Below are 21,093 nucleotides of genomic sequence, written 5' to 3'. Positions count from 1 at the left end.
ATATATATATATATATATACAAAGATATAACACGAATAAACAGTTGTTTCTACAGTTCACTTATTGAATGATAAATATAAAATCTTGTCGCATTAAGCTTCAAAGTGGGGAATATAGTAAGGTTTGATTAATAATTCATGTTGTGTTCAGTAAGGGTATGAACATTAAACTCTGTATGTACGTTGGTGGCATCTGCTTTGCCTGTATATTTCCCTATGCGTGGGTATCTGTTTAAATAAGTATGATAGCATGTTTGTATAAGAGAACCATATATATGTGCCAGAATGTAAGCCTGCCATCTGCTATGTGGATTTTTTATCCTAACAAACGAGATGGCGTGTGCTTTGTTTAATAATTCATGACCATTCCATGAAAGGTTGGTTCTTCTAATGAAATTTTTAGTTTCAGCGGTAAAAATAAACATATTTTTAAAAATAAACATATTTAGTTATAGTGTGGTAAAAAAGGTGAAAAGTATTTTATAATGGATTCACATAATTATGTCATCACATTTGTATGTTATTGGTCAGATCGTTAATGCATTCTTTGATGTAAGACAGTTTAAGATCCGATTTTCACAATATAAGATACATAATATTGTCCAGGCGCCATCAAATTAAATAAGGTGGTTTGAAAAACATTAACGTAAATCAAGCGGCAAGGACTTGGCTCGTGTTGTGTCTTTGTTAAACCGGTTCTCTCGTTTGTGGTTTTCTTTCGGAGAAGAAAATAGTATACGACGCCGTGAAATTGTGCGGCGCGTGGTGGTCGTGTGATCTACAGTATGACGCCTTCTTCTATTTTTTACCACGAGGTTTCGGGAAGTTTACCACGCTTGAGATGGCTTGAAAGAGACGGTTTCGACTTTTATCGAAAATTATTATTTAGAGGCGCCGAACCGGTTGTTCTGCTTGTTTATTTGAAATGTTGCGCACTGTAAATCTAGCGAATCAAAACGAAAAATAATGATAGAAGCATTTTGATTGGGAGTAAGTATTTCGATGTTTAAACTCAATAGCAATCACAATTGCAGTGAGTGGTTACTATGCTAAGTGCACTCTTACAACAATTATTAAAAGCGGCGGGAAATGAAGTGGCTCGGCATGGGGTGGGGAACAAAACCCACACTGTCATGTATAAATGTCCCATATACAAGTCTGTTGAAAGCATGGTTTCCTCGTTTTCGCGCCACTGGAAGCGAAGGCTTGTTAGCAGCGTTCTTCGATTAGCTCTCTCGTGTTTAATGTTGCAATTATTTGCATTGACGTGTGTCGGTCGTGTTTTAATATAAAGGGGATTTCCGAGCCGAAACATTGTTATCATTTGAATATATAGATTACCTGAATGGGTAATACGCGATAAGCAAACATTTAATAATTTATATATTACATGCTCTGTTTGTAGTTTACAAAACCGTAACACATAACTCAATTTTTACGTAAGCGCGTTCCGCAGCGTCGCCTGATCGAACAGATAATACGAAAGTCTCACGTGGTCTACATTCGTCTCGTGCATTCGCTGTGAGATCGAAGTTTAAATTGATTCTAGCCAATCAGAGCGCTTCCCGCCAAACTAGAGCAGCAGCGATTGACGAACGTAGTTATCTGGTTTCTGACGAATTAATTGGAGAGTGAGTTGCTCTGGGCGATAGAGCTCAGTAATGTATCTTGTTTGCGCTGTACTTCATGTAACATAGCGAAATGGTAATTGCTAAAATTTGACTGCCGGCCACGGTCGTGGTAGGTACGTTCAATGTCGAAAATCGACAGGGTCGTTGTTGGCCCTGTTTATTAGGTGACACATTCCAGTTAAATATATTTGCCGCGAAACTGTTGATGCTAGTCGAACAATGCTTTGGCGGTGTGGAGATTCAAATACAAAGGTGTATTATGACGTAAGTACCGCTGTGCGTCGTGCACCAGCACCCTGCACACACACGGGCGTTTCCTCATCTCGGGATAAACAACAAACAAAATCACGCCAACGCTTCCGCAGTCTCTTTATATTGGAAGCAGACACTGTTGGTCTCGTGCATCGGGTGCACGCACTTTCTTCACTTTAACTTAATTTATTCCATTGGGAAAACTTGGGAAACTTGGGGTTTATATTTACTGCAACGAATACGTCAGTAGTCACTCAGTTCACGGCTGCCAATAAACACCTAATAAATAATATAGCAGTGCGTATTCTTATATTTTGTGAAGGTACTGCACGCCACGCGCGTGATAGAACAAACACTGCAGCCAGGAGATAATTACGTCATGCGCGCGATTAATTAGTGGTTCTATATTACCAGCCTATACACGCTGTCAGGTGGACAAAACGAAGATAAAATGATTAACCTTAATTTTTTCAAGCGGAATCCGCCTTTAAATAAGTAACTGGTCGATTTCTTAATTACCGATGTATAAGAAGCGCGACAGGGCGTTATGAAGTAAGTAGCTTGAATAGATAATGAATCTAATGAACACTCACTTTGCACGGGCTCCATTTTGTATGAGCGTCTTTATGCATTCGCCGTTGCCAACACGCGCCGCTTTATGCATTGGTGTTTCACCGAGATAATCCTGCATGGGGAGGACAAGCGTTAGAACGATCGATCACAACACTGTTTTTTTGGTGGTTACCTCTGACAGCGGCCATATGTTTGCCCAAAGCAAACGTAAGGTTTTCAAGATTATTTTAGTTTAGTAAATTCCATACACGGCAGATACGATGTGTATTTTGAATATATTACAGTTAATTGCATAAATAAAGGAAATAAAATCAATATATTTATTAAATCTAACACGCGGTCTTTGAAACACGTATATACTTTACTTTCTTATGTGTCTATGATACCTTTTAAACATATTCAGAATATAAAATTTATAGGTTACAACAATAACGAGTATGTGTTGAATAAACCGAACCATACCCACTTACCCTTGCATGGAAATCGGCGCCGGATTTCAAAAGTTCCAACAAACATGTCGGGTGACCGCCGAACGCAGCGATATGTGCCGGTGTCTGTTGAAAACGACTCGTCCTGATGTTTACATTTACACCGGTTCGTAGAAGCCCGTTCAAGCACTCCACCTGTCAAATATGGATACGTGTGAAATAGAGGACAGGTGCGGGCAGTCGGAGCACTTGTTAAAAGTTCTTGGTTACCGGCCGGGCCAGGATATTGGCAGGATTAATTGCCGGTACTGCCAACGTCAGTAATATAATTATAGACCAGTCGGGAGCAACGACGGTCAACGACAAATCAGGAGTGAATTTACACGCAGAGTCAACAAGTGTGTTCAATTTTGTTATTTTTTCATTACCATTGAATTTAATATCGCGCAGTAAAAGTTTGCGATGTAAAGAGTAAAATGAGAAAATACACGATACGGTTAAGTGGATTTGTTTCCGTGACAAAAAACCCATGGGAATACGAGACATCTGTTATAGTTCTATATACAAAGCACTCGATCTTGAAATAACAAATTCTGCTTTACTTTTACAAATCCGCGGTTAAATTTTGGGGTCCAAACTTCAACCTTCAGCAATAGGAAAGAGTATGAATCGTGTAAATGGTTATTAAACTTTTGACTCGTCAAAGCGAAAGCGGTGTTCTGCTTACGGTACAAACAACGCTATATTGGAATGATAATAAATTGCAGTTACGACTTGGCTAACTTATCGCTGTAGTGAGTTGAAATTACGCCGGGGGACAAAATCAACACAACACTTTAAACGCGGTAAGTAACGCTAGTAGTACCGCTTTCAAAATCGACACTTAAAGGTACAAAAGTGCTATAAACAACATGGGTTTCTTGGTAACGTTTGGAGGAAAGTATTTACGTATATGTTCGACTGTCTGCGCGAGTAGAAAGCGTGACTAATAAGCAATTCGTCATTGTAGAGATGTTATGTAACTACTTTTATTTTAGACATTAATTTACAGGAAATACTGGTCATATAACATAAGTCGTGTACTTTCATTATAACGTATAAACAGTATATATTATATAAGAATTTTATTGGACCGTTGCATAAGCCGTCGCTTCTGTCCATAAGCGCTTAACAAAATAAACATTTAGACGCAGTAATGTACTTTGTAAATTTTGATTTATTAGAAAAACGATTAAACTAGATTAAAATGGATAACAGTAATGTACTTTGTAAGTTTGATTTATTGGAAAAACTTACTTTCCCGAAATATGCAGCCCAGTGGACAGGAGTCCACCCGTAAAATTGATCTTCGGCAACGAGTTGATCGGGGCTTGCGACAGCCACTGCCCGGGAAAGAGTGACTGCATCCCCGTCACGGCACGCTTTGTGTATCGGGTACTGTCGTGCAATGACAGACTCGCTTTCGCTACCCCAAAATCCCATTGGTGTGTCTTCATGCGAATCCATTATAATCCTGTTATTTTCCTTTTGCAAACGGTTAAGAAACTTTGTAAGTGGTGTCTTCCGCTCCACCGTGAGAACAGACGTACTAGCTACACTGCTGCGAACCTGCTCGCTTCAGTACACTTCTTATTTAAGCAGCGGTAAAAGTACAGAAATTAGATTCAATTCTGAAACAAAAATACACAGCTTTTAGTGCATTGATTTAAACACTAAAATGCAGGTGCACGACTTTGCAAATAACTAGAACGGGTTAGTAAACAGGTTTCATTTCGCTTTCTAAAATATCTGGTTCCTTGTGACTGAATTTCAATCGTTTTCCACAATACACATCAGTTCATGCAGAAACTGGCCCTACTCACAAAAACGTGCCGTACACTCACAAAAGCAGTAAGAGTAGAAACCTGCGACATGAGAGAGCTACTCGCTCTTACCCTCGCCAAGCAGTTTTAATACAAATCAAGAACACACGCGGCACGACGACAGCAACAGCAGCTTCTTTCTCTTCTTCTACATAACGACGAATGGAAAATTTTTGAAACCGAGCGATGACTACTCGAGCGGATCGCGACGTCATAATCACAACCGGCGCGCACCAAACATCAACCGGTCGCCAGGGGTCACGTGTTTAGCGTAAAAACGCGCGACGCGTGAAAATTTGCGATACATTTCGGCTTTGAAAACACGAATAAATGAGACAGAAAAGATATAAAACACTCTGTCTAGACACGTTTTGTTTTCCTGGCACAACACTCGGTGTCATTACAATGAATCAACTAAATTCAAGTTAATTTTGTTGGTACAGCAACACCTACCTAGTTTTGGTACCAATTAGTCATCTTCGGATCACTAATAAGGGATATCTAATGTCGGTTCATTAGTGAACTAATCAATAAAGTAATCTTAATTGGTTTAAAAGTATTTTAGTCCAAAAATGGTTTTAATCTACATAAATAAGCATAAGATATATGTTAACCAGCCATGGAATTTATTGACATTAAATACTCCTCCATTCCTTTTATTCACCATGGCAACCAATCGCTATGAAACACAAGGTACTGCAAATACAAAACATATTCTCTAGTTCGTAAAACGGCCTAACAAAATGCACCCGATACTTATACACAAATTGCAGCGATAAAATAAAACAGTCAAATTTAAAAACAGTTCGTTCTTTTGAAAACATACAACATTAAAACAGCAGCTGACCGCAATGGTTCTCAACTCAGTAACCACACAATACCTTGCAAGAAAATGAAAATTTGATTTGATGAAGTTATTTCTTTCCACCCCAACCCCACCAGTTGCTGATAAGGCCAGTAATCCCAGCTTTTTGAGGATTTTCCTTTTTTCCAAGTTTCTTGTCCAGGGAAGGGAAGGTGACATGGTTTAACGCCAGGTCAAAGAACAAAGGCTTGCATGGGACTGGATCAAAGGAAGGGGGGTAAGCGGAGGTCATCTGTGGAACTTTAGGGTTGGTTTTCCCATTTTGTAATGCTGATATAGTAGGGTCTTCATAATAATGGTCTACTCTGTCCATTAGAGGTACAGTGGTGTCAACTTTCTTACTTTCTCCATCTTTATTTACAGCTACACTGTCAAGTATAGCAGATGCATGGACTCTGTATCTGTTAAACGCAATGGTCTCCACTAAGCTCTCAAGCTTGCTGCTGTTTAAGACTTTAAACTCCACAAAATCATCCTGAGATTGCTTCACCAAGGCTCCCATAGCTTTATTAGAATGTTCCATCACACGATCGTACAGTGCCATTGCTTCGGTCCATTTCTTCTCGTTAACATACGCTTGTGCGACATAAAAACACCTGAAAGCCTGGAATGCAGTGCGTTGACTCCCCACAGCATCTGACATCTCAGAATCAACATCAACACCAGGTAAAGACAGAATTTCCGAAAGATTTTGTAGAATGCCATCGTAAAGTCGAATAAAATCACTTGGTTTTGGTCCTCGTCGCGTAGAATCTCCTGCGGCAGCTTCATCTGTATAAAAAGTTCATATAAGCCATGTGCATGCTGCCAACAATTACAACTGGGTATTATCAGGTATATTCCTGCAGTTTAAGGTTTATATTATTGTAATTTTAATATTTAAAGTTTGTTATTAAATTAATGTTAACATAACTTTCTATTTTATTTGCATTTATCAGTTGTGATATACTCATTCTATAAGACAACAACATTATTTTTACTCTTTTCATATTCTACCCACCAGAAGCTCCACTGCTTAAAAGCATGGAAGGTGATTTCGCCTGAAGATCTTGAAGTAAAAGTAAATTTCTTTGGATGGTTTTGGTGAGGCGTAAGTAGGTGAGGTAAGACTGGAGGAATTGTAAGTCGGACACCTGTAAAGGAGTTCAACTAGTTAGTGATTAGGAAAAAATGTCCAATAATTTAGGTTGAGCATATTTCTTAAACACATCTAAGACATACATTCACAAATTCACAACTTCTTAAGCCTTACCTAGGGGGAATTGGGAAACTTTGGCGTAAATGTCAGGGCCCATGGCGTGCTACGTAAAAAAACTGTCCAAAAAATATTACCACAAAAAAGAATATATTTTTTTCCAAAGCCATATTAAGTTGAAGAGTACTCAGTTAATAATTTACATGCTTATTAAAGATACAACAATCAAAGTTATATTCTTCAGCATATTCATATACTTCAGCATACTAAACACCAAGCACATATACCTTGTTTGTTTTCTCGCTTGCTTTCGAATGTGGGTCAGTACGGATATCATCTCTAGTGACTTGCAAAGCATCTTTACATTCAGTTAGCAACCGATCGTAAACCTCCACCCTAGCATCTCTATCATTGTCATCAATGGTTGAAAGATCTTTCTCAAATTCTTTCACACCGATCAAAAACAATCGCACCTGGGGAATAAATAACAAAAGTGATTATCGTACACATAGACAAACAGGGAAAAAGCTATTTTAGGATGTAAAACTGGGGTGCTAAATTACCTACTTCCCGATTTAAAGTTTAGGCAGCACTCCTAAATAATTAAAATATGAAAATGTGATTTATATATACAATTTGAACAACACCTAACACCCAATTGAAACCTTATTATGACGACAGTCGACACTGAAGTTTTTCACCCACCTTATTATTCTTGACCCTTATAGTTCGATTCCTCCATATGATCTCACTCATAGATGCCGCCTTCTTCTCACGAGACTCCGCGATCAGGAAGTCAAGTTTCTCTGATAAAAGAGGATCCTGACGACCAGTCCCGTGCATTTGCATCAGGTCGTCCATGGCTGATTGATCACCAATCGTGTACGCGCAGTACCTGGGAAAGTACAAGTAAAATACCTATAAAGGATAGTGCCTATGTGTGTATCGTGCAGTTTTTTGAGCAGTAACTGGGGTGGTGGGTGAATACTGAATACAAATGAATAAATGAATGAAAATACTTGGTTTACTTATTTTTAAAGGACCTAAACTATAGTACAGTATTAATAAGTAGTACCTATATCACTATATGTGAATGGAGCAGTTCTATGCAAAAGTTAGATAAGTAAAGATCGTATAAGATTTTTACGTTGGTATTCCATAGAGATAAAGGTTATTTTATGTTTAATAACTGTCTAGTGCAAAATTCAAATTAAAAAATTATTAAGTTAAAAACAATAATATGTTAAATATAGAACATAGGTCTACCTAATATTGGGTGCTATTTCGTCAACCATAGTTTTATAAACAGTTTGTTCTTCTTTTGACATCGTATCCGCAAGCTTTCCATAAATTGTTTGCGTTTTACGGAATAAATCCATCGCGGCGACCCAATTTTTGAGCTCAAATTGAAGGATACCACTCATGTAAGCTGAATATGCCTGGATATAATAAAGAACTTTTACTTTTCATTTAACTATCTGTTTTAAAACAAATAAAAAAATTAATAAGTTGTCAGTAAACAGGGAAGCGACACATTGGGTTTTAATTATAAAATTGTAGTTTTACTTTTCACAACTGTTCGTTTTAAAATACAGAAAACATAAAAACAGACAGCAATAAACAGGTTGTTTTCACCAGGAATGTTTGTTACAGATAGTAATGCGCAAGCAACGCATAGTGTTCAATTGGAGGACAAATCATTTATTTACAAACCATTTATTACCTGCGCCTCCAGTTTAGTTCTTGCATCAACTTTTTCACTACTTTCACACAAGGTGTTGAGTTCAGAAGCGAGTACCACGGCCTTTCTCATCTTTTCCACCATGTGATGCCTCTTACGCGGCTCCGAGTTTGCCTCCTGTTTCAAATACATGGCAAGACTCCAAGCTCTCTCAGATGTCATTAGCAGCATCAGTATGTATCTGGGAAGATTAATTCAGTTAGGATCTCTATATAAAAACAGTTGTTTTGAATTCATATTGACAGAGTATATGTGCATGAAGTAAGGTACATAGGTGCCAAACCTGTAGAGGCAGTTGGGCAAGCCTACCCTGCACTGCATTAATCAGCGAACACTACAAAGAACAAGTTAGGTTTGTTTATAGGTATGTGCATCTAACTACTTTTGCCCACCCCACTCCCATTTGAAAAAGTTTAGCATAGTAGATATGGTATATCTAGAACACCAACATTGCTTTCTTTCACTGTTATTAACACTTTTACATACAATTTTAAATTAAGATTGCAGTAATACCACAAAACAACATGTTTTTACCTTGGATCTGTGAAGACAGGTTCCGTTACTTTCTTTGGCGTCACTTTCCTCTTGTCGCCCATCTTAAACTTCAACACCCTCCTTATTCTCTTCAACCTCCTGTTGCAGTAACCATGGTAACGTTGGTAGTCGCCATGACGGAGGCCATGTTGGTTCTGAGCTTCCTTTATCACTGGTAGTATATCAACAGAGAACACGGGAAGATCCGGGTTCAGATTATCTTCAGCTACTTGCATGGCATCGGGCTTAAGATCTTCAGACTCAAATTTGGAATCCGTTATCTCAGTTTCTGGAGCTTTAGTCATTTTAACTTTGCCTATTGTAATCTACTAAGTTTGAAACCTGAAAAGTTTAAAAATGGCTGAGACAGTATTAAAGGCAGCATAATGTCAAGAAAATGAATGCATAAGTGAGAAGGAAAATAAGATAGATTGCGCAAAATGCCCAAGATAATGAGAATGCAGTAAAATTTTGCTCAGGGAACAAAACTATACAAGTTTATGTATTGAACTGTTCAGTTAACTCTTGCCCTTTTTGTGTTTCTTTTCTTTAAATCTTCTCCTTTATCTACACCATTCTCAAGTTAAATGGGTTGATTCCATTCCAGTGTTTTATATCAGCTCATAAGTTAAGTCTGGTCATTTGATTCACTTGGTTTATGCACAGCTTTATAAAGTTTATGAACTTCTTTTGTTCGTTTGAATGAACGTTGAATACAAATCTCCAGCTGATCTTCGGTTATCGACACACCACCTGAATATAATACACTTTAGAAATGGGACTTATGGTCTGGGGCTACAAAATATGCAACATTCAAAAAAACAAATCCAAGCCACTGCATAATAAAAGATATACATTTCGTCGAAATGGCATCGTCAGTCTCTTCTTTAAATAGAAGTTACGATTGTATATTAATCAACTCACCTGGTCTATCTACCAAAAGTAAATTTTCATGTTCATCTGATACAACAGTTAAACATCCAGATGTAATATCTTCTTCTGACAATGTGGGGTCAGTAATGATGTGTTCACTTTAAATAGAAATAATGATTAATATACTGAATATACAAGTTATATATTTGCATACAATATGGTCTACAAACATCATTTTAAATTACCATATTTAAACAAATAAAAATTACTTTGGGGTAGTGTACCCACGGTGTTGGCACATAATATCCCATATTTCCTAACTTTGTTTTTACCAATTAATAACACTCTTTTAGAGTTGCCAGGATATGCTTATATATTTTCATAAAATTCTTTGTTTATCACAAAATAGGACAATAAAAGAAAAAGAAAAACATCAAATGTGGACCATATCACCCCGGTCCCCAAACTACTATGCACATCTACAATTCAAGAATATTCGCAACCTTTCAAAGAATGAAAATGAAGAAGCAACAGGTAAACAGTTGATTGTTAACGGAGTTTTCTCATTGATATTTGTAACCGGTGTGTCTGTCTCTTCGTTTAATGTCACAGATGGAAGAGAGACTAAAAAAAAGAAAGGTATAACCGCCATTCAATTTTTTAACAAAATCTAGAAAAGGCATTAAAATATAGTTACACTCACAATCACAGTTATCAAAAATAGGTAACCTCATTGAATAATATGGTGAATGCATTCAATACAATATTCTTTGGCTCTGCTTGTTTGTATAGATACTTAATAGCAGGGTAAAATTCGAATTGTATTTGAAACTGTGCCACAAAAATGATGTCACCCCTTTTTCAAAAATTGTAATCTCACATCCATACACCCCTAATATAATCCACATGTAATTTACTTACAGGTTAAAGAATGCAACAAAAATGCAATACCATAAAAAATGTATGCAATTCTAGCTAAACATCTTAAAACACATTTTCTTACCACTTCGAAGAGCTGCTACTAACGCTACAACAGCAGCATCAATAACACAACCATCATAGTTTAAACAAGTAACATCACAGTATAACACCCATACAAGCTTATCGGGTACAATACAAAGGTCTTCAGAGTTCACAAGATTTGCTCTGTGGAGTGAAGACAGTTTACCAAAGTAATTACAGATCACCGTATAAGATAATATAATAATATGTAAAAAAAATTAGCAAATCTGTTATTAAAAGTGGTATTGTTAGTGTTAAAATATGTTGTAAAGATATATAGTAGAATCCTTAAATATGTAGATAGAACATGTGTGATATATTCCGTGATTTGGCCCTGGTCAAGCTTATGACAATTCTCAAGCTAAATAACAGTCAGGATCAATTGCTATAAAATATCAAGTATGTATCAATTTTCTTAGCACTTGGTGTAAGAAACTAAGATAGAACTTACATTTTGATCAAGTTGTCAAGAAACTTTGTACCAACTTGAGCTTGAGTATTGGGGGGACCTGGTTTGAATTTGGAGGAACATAATGCTGGTAGGTCAAGGTTGGGGACTGGATAAAGAGTAAGACATATTAGACACAATAGTTATATATAAATAAATATCCCAACACAATCCATTCAAGAGATTGTCCAACTTTATGGGCAGCAGATCAGGCTCAGATGTTTAAGATAAATATCTATAATAAAACATAAGCCCTTTAGCAGACGCAGACAGCCCACATTTAAAGTGAGGTATATGAAACAGAACACCTGTGCTAAATTGACTGTTATTGCCATGCCATGCGAAGGTAAATAAGTTATATTCATTCATTATATCAACATCACCTATTATTCCTTTCTTAGGTTCTTCTGCTGTTGGTTGTGTAAGTTCAGCCTTCACCCCACACATCACCATTGTATTTCCTATCTTTACTAAAGCTGAACCATCGGCTGTAGTTATGGGACCTGCAAATATGAATGTTATAGTATGGTATCAGATTCATATAGATCAATGATGTACCACCTTACCCACATTTAATGTTGTTTTCCTGATTTGTTGTAGAGTTCTTGTGTCAGGTCTGATATTTTCTTTCTGTTAATATATTGGTATTGGTCAAAATATAAAGACCGCATATAAAGCTAAACAATAAACAAAGGAATAAAAACCAGAAATACTTACCAAGAATGACTTATAATATTCCACTGGCTGAATATGCTTAAATCTGTGAAAAAAGGACTTTATAAACAAAGCAATATTAATACAAATTCAACAACATGTAATATGACTATTACTTACATATCTTCCATTTTGAAACTTTGGACACGTTTATTACCCTAATATTGAACAAGATATCTAATAAAACAAACAAAGAGATAAAGTTATCTTGCAAAGACACAAAGATCATATTTGCATCACAAACACAATATTCCGCAATAATATCAACTAATCATTAATTCAATTTCAAACATTATTGCACAGGATATTAAAACAACTAACTGTATGGAACTGCCAGCCTTCTGAAAAGGTATTGTCTGCCATGATATAATCAAAACTATAAAAGGCATTATAGTATAACATGTCTAACGTCACACACCCTTTTACACAACAGAAAATCAAGATATTTAGAACAGAAAAAGCTAAGTCGTTTCAGGTTTCTTTACAAGTTCAGTAACATAATACACATAACATGGGTTTGATTTACAACAGTATGAGCCCACTACCGCTTGGCAAATAAAAACAAATTTCTCGACAAAACACAATTCACCAAATTAACACCAACATAATAATATTCACTTATAAAGTTTTCATTTGTGCCATTAAATCATCAAGAGATAAACCATTTCCATTGGAAACAGCTTCTTTTGGTTCATCTTTGGTTTTAGTAGGTAGGGTATAGGCAACAGTTAATCCTTCAGCTAGTTTTGGAACAGGACCACTGGCTGCATTTGATTCTTCTTCTGTAGTTTCAGTCATAATCTCAATTCCCCAGTCATTCTCCGTCGAAACTTCTGCTTCTTTCACAACTTCAACAGGTTCTTCTACTTTCTCACTTTCCGTCTTCTGATATTCAACCTGGCACTTACGGCAGAAAGAATCGTCGCAATCAAGGTTTGGTCGCATAGTCATTGAAGGGAAGAAATCCAGCAATGCATTGTATGCTAGGTAGAAAGAAACTGTTCCAAACTTGAGCAAATACTTCAATGTGTTCTGCACAAGTAAGCCAGCCACAACACCCATAGTTGTCGGCAAACTTGCAGCACAAACTCCTTCCCTTTTCAAAGTGCGTTCATCTGTATGTGTGGCAACAACCAATGGAGGTGCGCAAGCAAAGCAAGCAGATTCACCTGGCTTTATCAACTGAATATGACCAGAGACAGCATTCTCACTTACTCCAGATTCAAACCATGTTTGGCAAAGCTCATTACATGCAGTATTGATTGCCATTCGAGCCTCAAAATTATCCACACAACTTAAAACCAAATCAACCGCCTGTCCTTCTGTCTTTCCACCGTTTTTTAACCTACCCATAAAATGTTGGAAGTTATCCATAGTTGTTATGTTGTAATTATGCACCTCGAATTCCACATCAGGGTTGATATTACGCAATGTATGTTCAGCAGCTTGTACCTTGCTTAGCCCGGCTTGATGAGGTTGGAAAAAAAGTCGATTCATGTTGGCAAGCTCAACTTTATCGTAATCAAACAATATGAGCTTCCCAATCCCACACCTTGTTAACATTTCAGCTGTGACACTTCCCACACCCCCAACACCAACCACAGCCACAGTATATTCTCGTATAGTTTCATAATTATCCACGATTCCCATTCTTTTCAACGCCATAAGCCTACTGTATGGATTTGTATCTACGACCTCAGAACTCATGGTTTCAATCTTCTGCCGAGCTTTGTTGTCTCCGAGCTGCTTTTTTAACGACTTAACCTCATTTTCAAGCTCCTGTACTCTTGTTTTCAGCGCAGATTCGGCCATTATATTGCCAACTAGGTTTTAATTGTAAAAAAAGAACAGCCTGCAAACTAACAATAGTTTCATTTTATAATGTCATGGCATTAATATCCACCACAAATATATTGAGATTGGAATAAGAAATGAAATAAATTTTAAGATATTTTACCAGAAAAAGCTTATGCTCCTTAGGTATGCTACTTAGACACAACGCACATTTCGTTCATAGCTTTCAGACATATTGCGTGACGTCGCAAATGTAACATACGGTTAAACCGTGGTCCCATTTTGTTGCGTTTTACAAGCCGAAAAAGTGATAAGCTGGGCGACAGCTTTTACGCTAATTATTAATTTCTTAATTATCATTAAAAGGCAAAATACTAACCTCATTGATTTTATAAATAATTCGTTTCAAAAACCTTAACTTCACGGGTCGTTGTGGAGACCAAAAATGGATTTGCTCAACTTGCAAGCTAACTGTACACTTATTCACGTTGCAGTTAAATAAAAAACTGCAACTGTTTGGGGACTACATATAAAACAAATATTATAAAAAACTTTATTTCTGACTTCTGCGCAAACAAAATTCTTCTTAGTCTTAACAAAATTTTAATAAAAGAATAATATAAATGCGTTCAACTTTTTTAATAAAATTCGTTTGCTTTTTTAGGACATATTTCGTATGTAACAAAACGAAAAACAGTATCGAAAAAACAACTTTCTTTTTCAAAACTTCAACAAACATGAAACAAACAAAAAGAATGTGTAAAGTAAAAAACAAAAACAAATTAAACACAATTTTACTTTACTTTCTTACAAAGCCATTTTTGTCTTGATGGTGTGCACACAATAAGCAAATTTAGATAAAAAATTATTGAGCAAAAGCAGCGACAAAATACACTGTGACCAGTTTTTACACAATAAATTATACTGGTTATATGATGATGTTATGTTGCAGGTCTTTGCAGTATTGAATGAAGGCAGTACTATTCGTAAACAAAACGGAAACATCGTTTTTCTACTTTCCTCTTCTTCTGTTAGAACGTCGGACACCCTGGACAATAATTCACATAAATAAATGTAACTTGCCATATACTCAAATAAAAAATGACAGTCGTTATAATATGGATGTTCTGTTTATTACACCTTATGCCAGGTATATATTTAGTATATAACAACTTTCTTAGCATTAATGTTTAAACTCTATGACAATCAGAAATAGTTGGTACCAAAACAATCTAATGTTACATCACAATACTTGCACTGTAATGGCAAGTTAAAAGCAAACAACAGAAAACATTATTCTGTAGACTAAAAACAGCTAATAGTTGACCCCAGTGATATTTTCAAATATTCTAAGTTACCATGGAATCATCTGATGACTGTGAATCAGTTATGTTGTTGTTGTTCACTCCAAGTGTTTTCCTTCTGCAAAAGTTAAACAGGAATAGGATTATGATAATCAATTGAATATCATCTATATTGGCTCTATGGTAACTAAGAGATATAATACTCATATCCTATTATACACCATAAGCAGTGCTTTTATATACTCCTTATCTGCAAGTGCTCTACATTTGTATTTAAATAGATCTACTCAACTTGCAGTGATGAGCCAACTCTGGCCTGAACCCCTGGTTGTTTTAAATACATTGGTCTTCACTACTGTATTTAAAGAGATTGAATAAAACATATTTTATGTTCTGTTACCAGGTGTGTCTGTGGAACTTAAATATAGAAAGTGAACTAAACTACTTGGCCACTAAGCACTAACTACAACTTATAGGAAATTAATTAATAAAACTGACAGTATTGTCGGTGCCTGTCCTGTCACCAGGTGTGCCTATGCCTTGTAGTACTTTATATTTAGAAAGTAAGCTGACCATTAGGCTACTTCGACAGTTCGCCACCAAGCACAACCCAACGTATAACAACCTATGTAGAATTAACCAAACTTACACAGGAACTTTAACTGAAGTGGAAGCGATCAACAAACTTCCTTTTGCTCGAGCCAGAGATGTTCGTTTCACGGGAGAATTACTTCTGTAACAAAATTAAGTTTAAACACATATAGAAACATTGCTTGTGAATAATTTTCCATTAGTATGACTTTAGCAGCCTGGGTAGTACCCACCCAAATCTGGTGTAAATCTTAGGTCCTCACCTATACAGAAGAGAAGTTTACAGTACAAAAAAGTCTGTTAGTTTTGGAAACAATGACAATTTTTTATTTTTTAAACTATAAGGGCAATTTGAAAAAAATGACTAATAAGCTAAACCTGTATTAATAAAAAAAACAACTAACTGAGATTCACTAATCATTATACTCTGCCTTAACTAATAAAATAACCCCAAACTAATTACACTTTTAATGAAAGATTTTCCACTAGTGCCAAAGAGTCGACAAAAAAACTAATCACAAACTTATTGTCGATAAGTCTGGAATATTTCGGAAACCACTCACTGAGGTTCACTGGTGGATGCTGCGGATTCATCCCAGGCTAATGTAGTTGCTTCGTTTTCTCCCGAATCTGACTCCGACTCTGAAGCTTCATCCCCCATGCTGTCCTCAGTGGGTGACGTCTTTTTACTGGGGGTTGGGGGAAATGTTATAAAACCGCAACTTGAACAATTGGCATCATTTAAAACAGAAAAACAGTAACTAAGAGATAAAATACTGATCAATGATTGGCGTCTATATAGAAAAACTTGAATTAAATTCAAAAATTTATAGCCTATTCTATATAGATGGTTAACTTAAATTACATTGGTACAAAGAAAGTCTTTTTACTACAGGTTAAAAGGGGAAAATATCATAAAATCATAAGTTGAAAGATTGGCATCATTTAAAACAAAAAAAACTATGGTTAAATTAAAGTCTTTTCTATATGGTTGAGGTATTTGTTTGAGGATCTAGGATTTTCTGATTTTCTATGTGCATATACAATGTTGGGGTAATGGCCAAATCTGGCCTGAATCCCAAATTCTCGCGGTCCCCACCCATACAGAACATTCTGCAGAGAACAAGTTGATAAACAAGTTACCGTGGAGGTTTTGATTGAATGGAAGATCTTCCTCGCTTGGCAGGAGGGGAGGGAGAATGATGCCGAGTGGGTTTTCTTATTCTTGAGGATTTCCTGCATTCATTAATTGAAGTTGAAAGCATGAGACAACCCAGTGGTCACTATTGGGTTGTTCAAGTTGTCAGACATACAAAAAAAAATAAATAAATAAACCCCCCAAAATAATCACCCACAAAGGTATATACTCCTTTAAGATTACAATTAAAAAATGCCAGAATATTTTTTTCAGACAAACACAATATACTGTAGGGGAAGAAGGGGCACCTTTAGCACAAAATATCTTGATCATGCTTCAAACAATATAATGACCAACCTACCTTACTGGTGTCAGACTCTCTTTAGCTCCCTCTCCCTGTAAAAACAAATAAAAAAGTAAAACACTTTTCATTATTGCAAAGTTATATTTTTACAATTGATTAAAAGAAAATCTATATTCCATACGGGTGGAACCTCATCTGGTATAAAAAGGTAATGTATTTTCGATGTTTCGCCTTCCATTTCGCAAGACTTCATCAGAAAATGTGTCTCAGCAGGTAGCAGTCGGAAGATTGGAAATCCACTACGTTTTATACCAAATAAGCTGCTTAAACATCATTTACTTGCTGATATCTATGTTCATATTGATATCTATTTCCTTACTAATATATATGTTGTTTATAACAGGTAAACACTGACCACCGACCAGGAAAATAAAAAAAATAGAGGATTTAGCATGCGTAGTAGCAGAAGTAACAGAATATCTATAACAACCTGTGAAGATGAGCTTTGTGTGGAACAGCTTTGGGAGGTTGGGGGTGTGGGTAAATCTGATGACGACTGTTTCGCCATGGGTGAAGCTGTGCTCGCTGAAGCAGAACTTGATTGGTCATGCACGGCTGGTTTCTTAGGGCTCGGTATTTTCCTATAGTCAGTATAACAAAATAAAATAAACATTGAAATTTAAAATGCTATTTTTTGAACGCATCTAGTATATAAAGCCTTTTGTTTCAATTAAATTCTTGCTGAACGGTAAATGAATGTTTTACATCGTGCCTGGTAGCAAAAATATAGAATATTAAAATTTAGGATATTATTACTAAACTGACACATATTTGTTTAAACTGCTTGAATTACTAAACACTTTCTCAAACATAACTTAAGCTGTGTTTTATTTTATTAAACTTGATTCTATTGTTTGCTGTTTAATGAAATACAATAACAACATAACATTACTGAATGTTTTCTCACACTATAAATGTAACTTGTGTCTTAAAACGATAACTTGTGAAATAACAATGGCTATTATGACCTGACTAGATCTCCTCCTGTTATTTCAAGTGACTTGTATTTTTTCTTGGCCTGCTTTTTCTGATCGTCAGATCCAAAACCAAATATTTCGCTGTTAATTAATTTGAATAACATATAGATAGTAAATAAATTTAACTTAACCCAACGTCACAACTTTCCAACAAAAACTGTTGACTGTTAGGAAATTTAAATATCCGTATTAAAGTAAACAAAATTCTATTATTACTGGTTCATTTGAAAGCATCAATAAACTGTCCTAACAATAAATATTGGAGTAAAACCCTATTAATTTTCTTAAGGTAACCTAGTAAGATATACAGAGTAAGTTTTAACCACCCAATATACCCCTTTAGGTGCCAAACCTGGGGTGACAGGGTGGGCAACTCAACTCTAGGTTTTTTTTGCATTTTTTAGTGAACATTGACACCAAATTTGTAGATAGGAATCATATCTAACTCTCCCTGCATTTTAAAATGTTTGCCGCCTATTCATCTCCACCATGTAAGTAAGATAAGTGAACCCCCTACCTGGTCCCATGGTGAGCAAGGTTCCTTCTGTATTTATCACCTCCCATAGCAGCAGTAGTAGCAAGGGTGGGGACTGACTTGGCGCTTGTGTAGAATTCTCGAGGAAGATAAACTTTGTCGTTTTCAGGTCCGGTTGGCTAAAGACATTTTATTAATTAATTATTTAAAAAAAGAAAAATAACTCTAGATTTAATTACTTTCAAATTTGTTAAAAAAAATTATCAATTTAGGTACCAATTATTGAAAAAAATTAACTAATTAAATTAGAAGTTTGTTCCAGTGCCGTGGCTCAATGCTTAGGCGCTTGCATCATAACTAAAGGATACCGGGTTCAATGCCCGATACTGATACTATTATTGGTTCATGACTCATGTGTACTTCGCCATTTCATTTTATTTTGTATGGTAAGGTTCTGCTGCAAAGCATTTCAAGGGAACTTAGATTTATGTTAAAGTTTGCCTGTTACCACAATGTATTTACTGCTTAGTTCATTAAACATTAGACTAAAACTTAAAAATACCGTTGTGTAAAGTGCAGAAGGTATATAACGTATAATGGAGCTTTCAGGAGGGTCCAATATTGCCACAGCCAGTTGTCCAGATCTTTTAAGAACATGTTGAATAATAAGATCGCACACAGCGTATATGTTCTGTAAACAAATATAGGACAAGTTCAATCTCATGTATTTTCTTTAGGCAGCAAAGATTGAATGAATTCGAAACCTGTTACTAGAAATGTTAATTTGAAATTGATCTTCTGGTAAAAAAATAATCATTAAAACAACCTTATTACCAACGTTTTATCTACCATTCTATATTAGTAAGGTTATTGTCAAGGACCTGGGGTATATGGCAACTTTGGCCAACTACCCAAACATGATGTTTGACATAAACACACGTTATTAAAGCCTCACCAGACAGCAGACAAAAAGTCTCTAAATAAAACTTCTGCTATTTTTAAAAAAAAATTTCACACTAGATTAAAATAAAAATCTAATAAATTAAATGATGACATCATCAAATATCAAAATTGGCATTATGACCTCATTTCTCTGTACATCATCAGGTTCCTCTGCGTTACGGCTTCGCTTCACATTGGCGGCAAATCGCATCACGAATCCGAAGCTCTCAGGATGTCCTTTGGCCAGCAGAGGATCAAGAATGAAGTGGATGCAACTGGAGGAAGAAGACGAAGATAAAAAGATCACCCAATGATTTTTATCAGTTGTATTTGTGATCTGACTGTAGTTATAGCAGGTGATAATTCTTAAAAATGTTGCCTATTAAAACAAACTGGTATTCTGCACCAAGTTTAGCCCAAAACCCTAATACCCATAGCATACTCACACGTCAATATAGAATAGAAAAAGTGGATCTAGTCAGGAAATAAAAGCTGTTATTTTTTACAGTTTTTTTCATTCTAAGACATAAAGTAAAGTGCGAGAAATTATTCAGTAATGTCAAAAACATACAGATAGTTAATTAGTCAATTACTCTTTAATTCTTGCGAGACTTTTCTTCGAAAAGCTGTTATTTTTTTACAGTTTTTTTTTTATTCTAACACGCAGGTTATAGTGCGAGAAATTATAAAGTAATGTCAAAAACAAACAGATAGTTAATTACTCTTTAATTCTTGCGAGACTTTTCCTCGATATTCCTTCCACAAAGTCAGGATCATTAGCCATGAGATATATGAGGTAAGGCAACATGTCTTCCGGCATCACCGGGTTCATTACTGTGAGGAGAATAATATTCAACGTTGAAATCAGAGTAATAAATAAAAAGCGTGTTAAAACAACATAACATAACATTAATATATTCTGCGAATCTGACCCTGATCTGGTGCTCATATAGCAGGACGATTCTTGTGTAAACAAATAGTTAGGATCTGGTTTTACGAAAACTTCATAGCCAAAATTAAAGTACGTTTCCCTGACTTATCAGTCTTTTATTCGAACAGATTACCGCAATAAGCGTGATGTAACCACTTTTTACTGCTAGTACTTCGATCTTCGTTACCGTGACTAAACATACAAAATAATTTCATTTGTTTATTAAGTGTGACTACTTACGATTTCTCATTATTGCTTGTTTTTTCAAATCCCGGAATCTGGTGATAATTTTATTATAAAGCGACGCTCCATGTTCTCTTTGTACCTTCACAGTTTCCTGTGTGATGTAACAATAAGGTTTGTCGTTAATAAAGAAACCAAACAATGCTGAAAGCTAAATCTTAATAAGTCCTTCACAACGGAATGTAATCCAACCGAAATACCTTACATACATTCACAG

The 21,093-nt window shown here is 35.8% G+C and overlaps 5 protein-coding genes across 11 annotated transcripts in view; all 5 read right to left on the bottom strand.

Annotated features, from left to right (window-relative positions):
* The window catches only part of LOC100185444 (ankyrin repeat domain-containing protein 10), a 9,238-nt gene extending 4,409 nt beyond the window's left edge, over positions 1-4,829 (bottom strand). For 2 of the 4 annotated variants that reach the window (XM_002123400.5, XM_018814781.2), the window contains exons 1-3: positions 4,180-4,826; positions 2,926-3,078; positions 2,476-2,567 (exon numbers count right to left, since the gene is read on the bottom strand). In XM_002123400.5, the coding sequence (XP_002123436.3) occupies positions 2,476-2,567; positions 2,926-3,078; positions 4,180-4,389 (455 nt within the window). In that variant the 5' untranslated portion in view covers positions 4,390-4,826. Of the gene's footprint in view, positions 1-2,475; positions 2,568-2,925; positions 3,079-4,179 lie in introns of all 4 variants that reach the window. The other 2 variants (XM_018814780.2, XM_018814782.2) reach the window with 2 other exon arrangements.
* Positions 4,830-5,370: 541 nt separating this feature from the next.
* Positions 5,371-9,421, bottom strand: LOC100175265 (signal recognition particle subunit SRP68). Its single transcript, XM_002120124.4, has 7 exons — positions 9,081-9,421; positions 8,529-8,727; positions 8,072-8,244; positions 7,511-7,700; positions 7,093-7,278; positions 6,611-6,743; positions 5,371-6,381 (listed from the first exon to the last, which is right to left on the bottom strand). The coding sequence occupies exons 1-7, from the start codon at positions 9,383-9,385 to the stop codon at positions 5,660-5,662; spliced, it is 1,908 nt and encodes a 635-aa protein (XP_002120160.1). The 5' UTR covers positions 9,386-9,421; the 3' UTR covers positions 5,371-5,659.
* A 5-nt stretch (positions 9,422-9,426) lies between these two features.
* On the bottom strand, positions 9,427-12,324 carry LOC100183089 (exosome complex component RRP43). The gene is made up of 9 exons (XM_002120529.4): positions 12,238-12,324; positions 12,121-12,163; positions 11,970-12,033; positions 11,787-11,906; positions 11,407-11,512; positions 10,957-11,099; positions 10,457-10,577; positions 10,005-10,111; positions 9,427-9,833 (listed from the first exon to the last, which is right to left on the bottom strand). Exons 1-9 carry the CDS (start codon positions 12,246-12,248, stop codon positions 9,709-9,711), a joined length of 840 nt encoding a protein of 279 aa, XP_002120565.1. The 5' UTR covers positions 12,249-12,324; the 3' UTR covers positions 9,427-9,708.
* LOC113474063 (ubiquitin-like modifier-activating enzyme 5) lies at positions 12,294-13,997 on the bottom strand. The gene has a single exon (XM_026837508.1). It carries the CDS (start codon positions 13,927-13,929, stop codon positions 12,736-12,738), a length of 1,194 nt encoding a protein of 397 aa, XP_026693309.1. The 5' UTR covers positions 13,930-13,997; the 3' UTR covers positions 12,294-12,735.
* Positions 13,998-14,497: 500 nt separating this feature from the next.
* LOC100182224 (sister chromatid cohesion protein PDS5 homolog B-A-like) overlaps positions 14,498-21,093 on the bottom strand; it is a 23,118-nt gene continuing 16,522 nt past the window's right edge. For 2 of the 4 annotated variants that reach the window (XM_018814747.2, XM_026837507.1), the window contains 13 exons: positions 20,874-20,970; positions 20,425-20,536; positions 19,845-19,977; positions 19,323-19,451; positions 18,803-18,939; positions 18,277-18,366; positions 17,739-17,889; positions 17,306-17,340; positions 16,950-17,042; positions 16,370-16,495; positions 15,865-15,948; positions 15,270-15,333; positions 14,498-14,959 (listed from right to left, as the gene is read on the bottom strand). In XM_018814747.2, the coding sequence (XP_018670292.1) occupies positions 14,924-14,959; positions 15,270-15,333; positions 15,865-15,948; positions 16,370-16,495; positions 16,950-17,042; positions 17,306-17,340; positions 17,739-17,889; positions 18,277-18,366; positions 18,803-18,939; positions 19,323-19,451; positions 19,845-19,977; positions 20,425-20,536; positions 20,874-20,970 (1,287 nt within the window). In that variant the 3' untranslated portion in view covers positions 14,498-14,923. The remainder of the gene's footprint in view (positions 14,960-15,269; positions 15,334-15,864; positions 15,949-16,369; positions 16,496-16,949; positions 17,043-17,305; positions 17,341-17,738; positions 17,890-18,276; positions 18,367-18,802; positions 18,940-19,322; positions 19,452-19,844; positions 19,978-20,424; positions 20,537-20,873; positions 20,971-21,093) is intronic. The other 2 variants (XM_026837505.1, XM_026837506.1) reach the window with 2 other exon arrangements.

Source organism: Ciona intestinalis, chromosome 14 (assembly GCF_000224145.3).
Source record: "Ciona intestinalis chromosome 14, KH, whole genome shotgun sequence".
In the NCBI taxonomy this organism is placed as follows: Eukaryota; Metazoa; Chordata; class Ascidiacea; order Phlebobranchia; family Cionidae; genus Ciona; species Ciona intestinalis.
This window is presented reverse-complemented; position numbering and strand designations above follow the sequence as displayed.

Excerpts from the sequence above, each read along its gene's own strand:
- LOC113474063 (XM_026837508.1), bottom strand. The coding sequence starts at position 13,929 with ATGGCCGAATCTGCGCTGAAAACAAGAGTACAGGAGCTTGAAAATGAG.
- LOC100175265 (XM_002120124.4), bottom strand. The coding sequence starts at position 9,385 with ATGACTAAAGCTCCAGAAACTGAGATAACGGATTCCAAATTTGAGTCT. Across the intron at positions 8,245-8,528 it reads GAACTAAACTGGAGGCGCAG|GCATATTCAGCTTACATGAG; the intron begins GTAATAAATGGT and ends TATTATATCCAG. Across the intron at positions 6,744-7,092 it reads CAAGCGAGAAAACAAACAAG|GTGTCCGACTTACAATTCCT; the intron begins GTATATGTGCTT and ends ACTCCTTTACAG.
- LOC100183089 (XM_002120529.4), bottom strand. Across the intron at positions 11,100-11,406 it reads CTTGACAACTTGATCAAAAT|AGCAAATCTTGTGAACTCTG; the intron begins GTAAGTTCTATC and ends TTCACTCCACAG. Across the intron at positions 10,578-10,956 it reads AGTAGCAGCTCTTCGAAGTG|TCTCTCTTCCATCTGTGACA; the intron begins GTAAGAAAATGT and ends TCTTTTTTTTAG.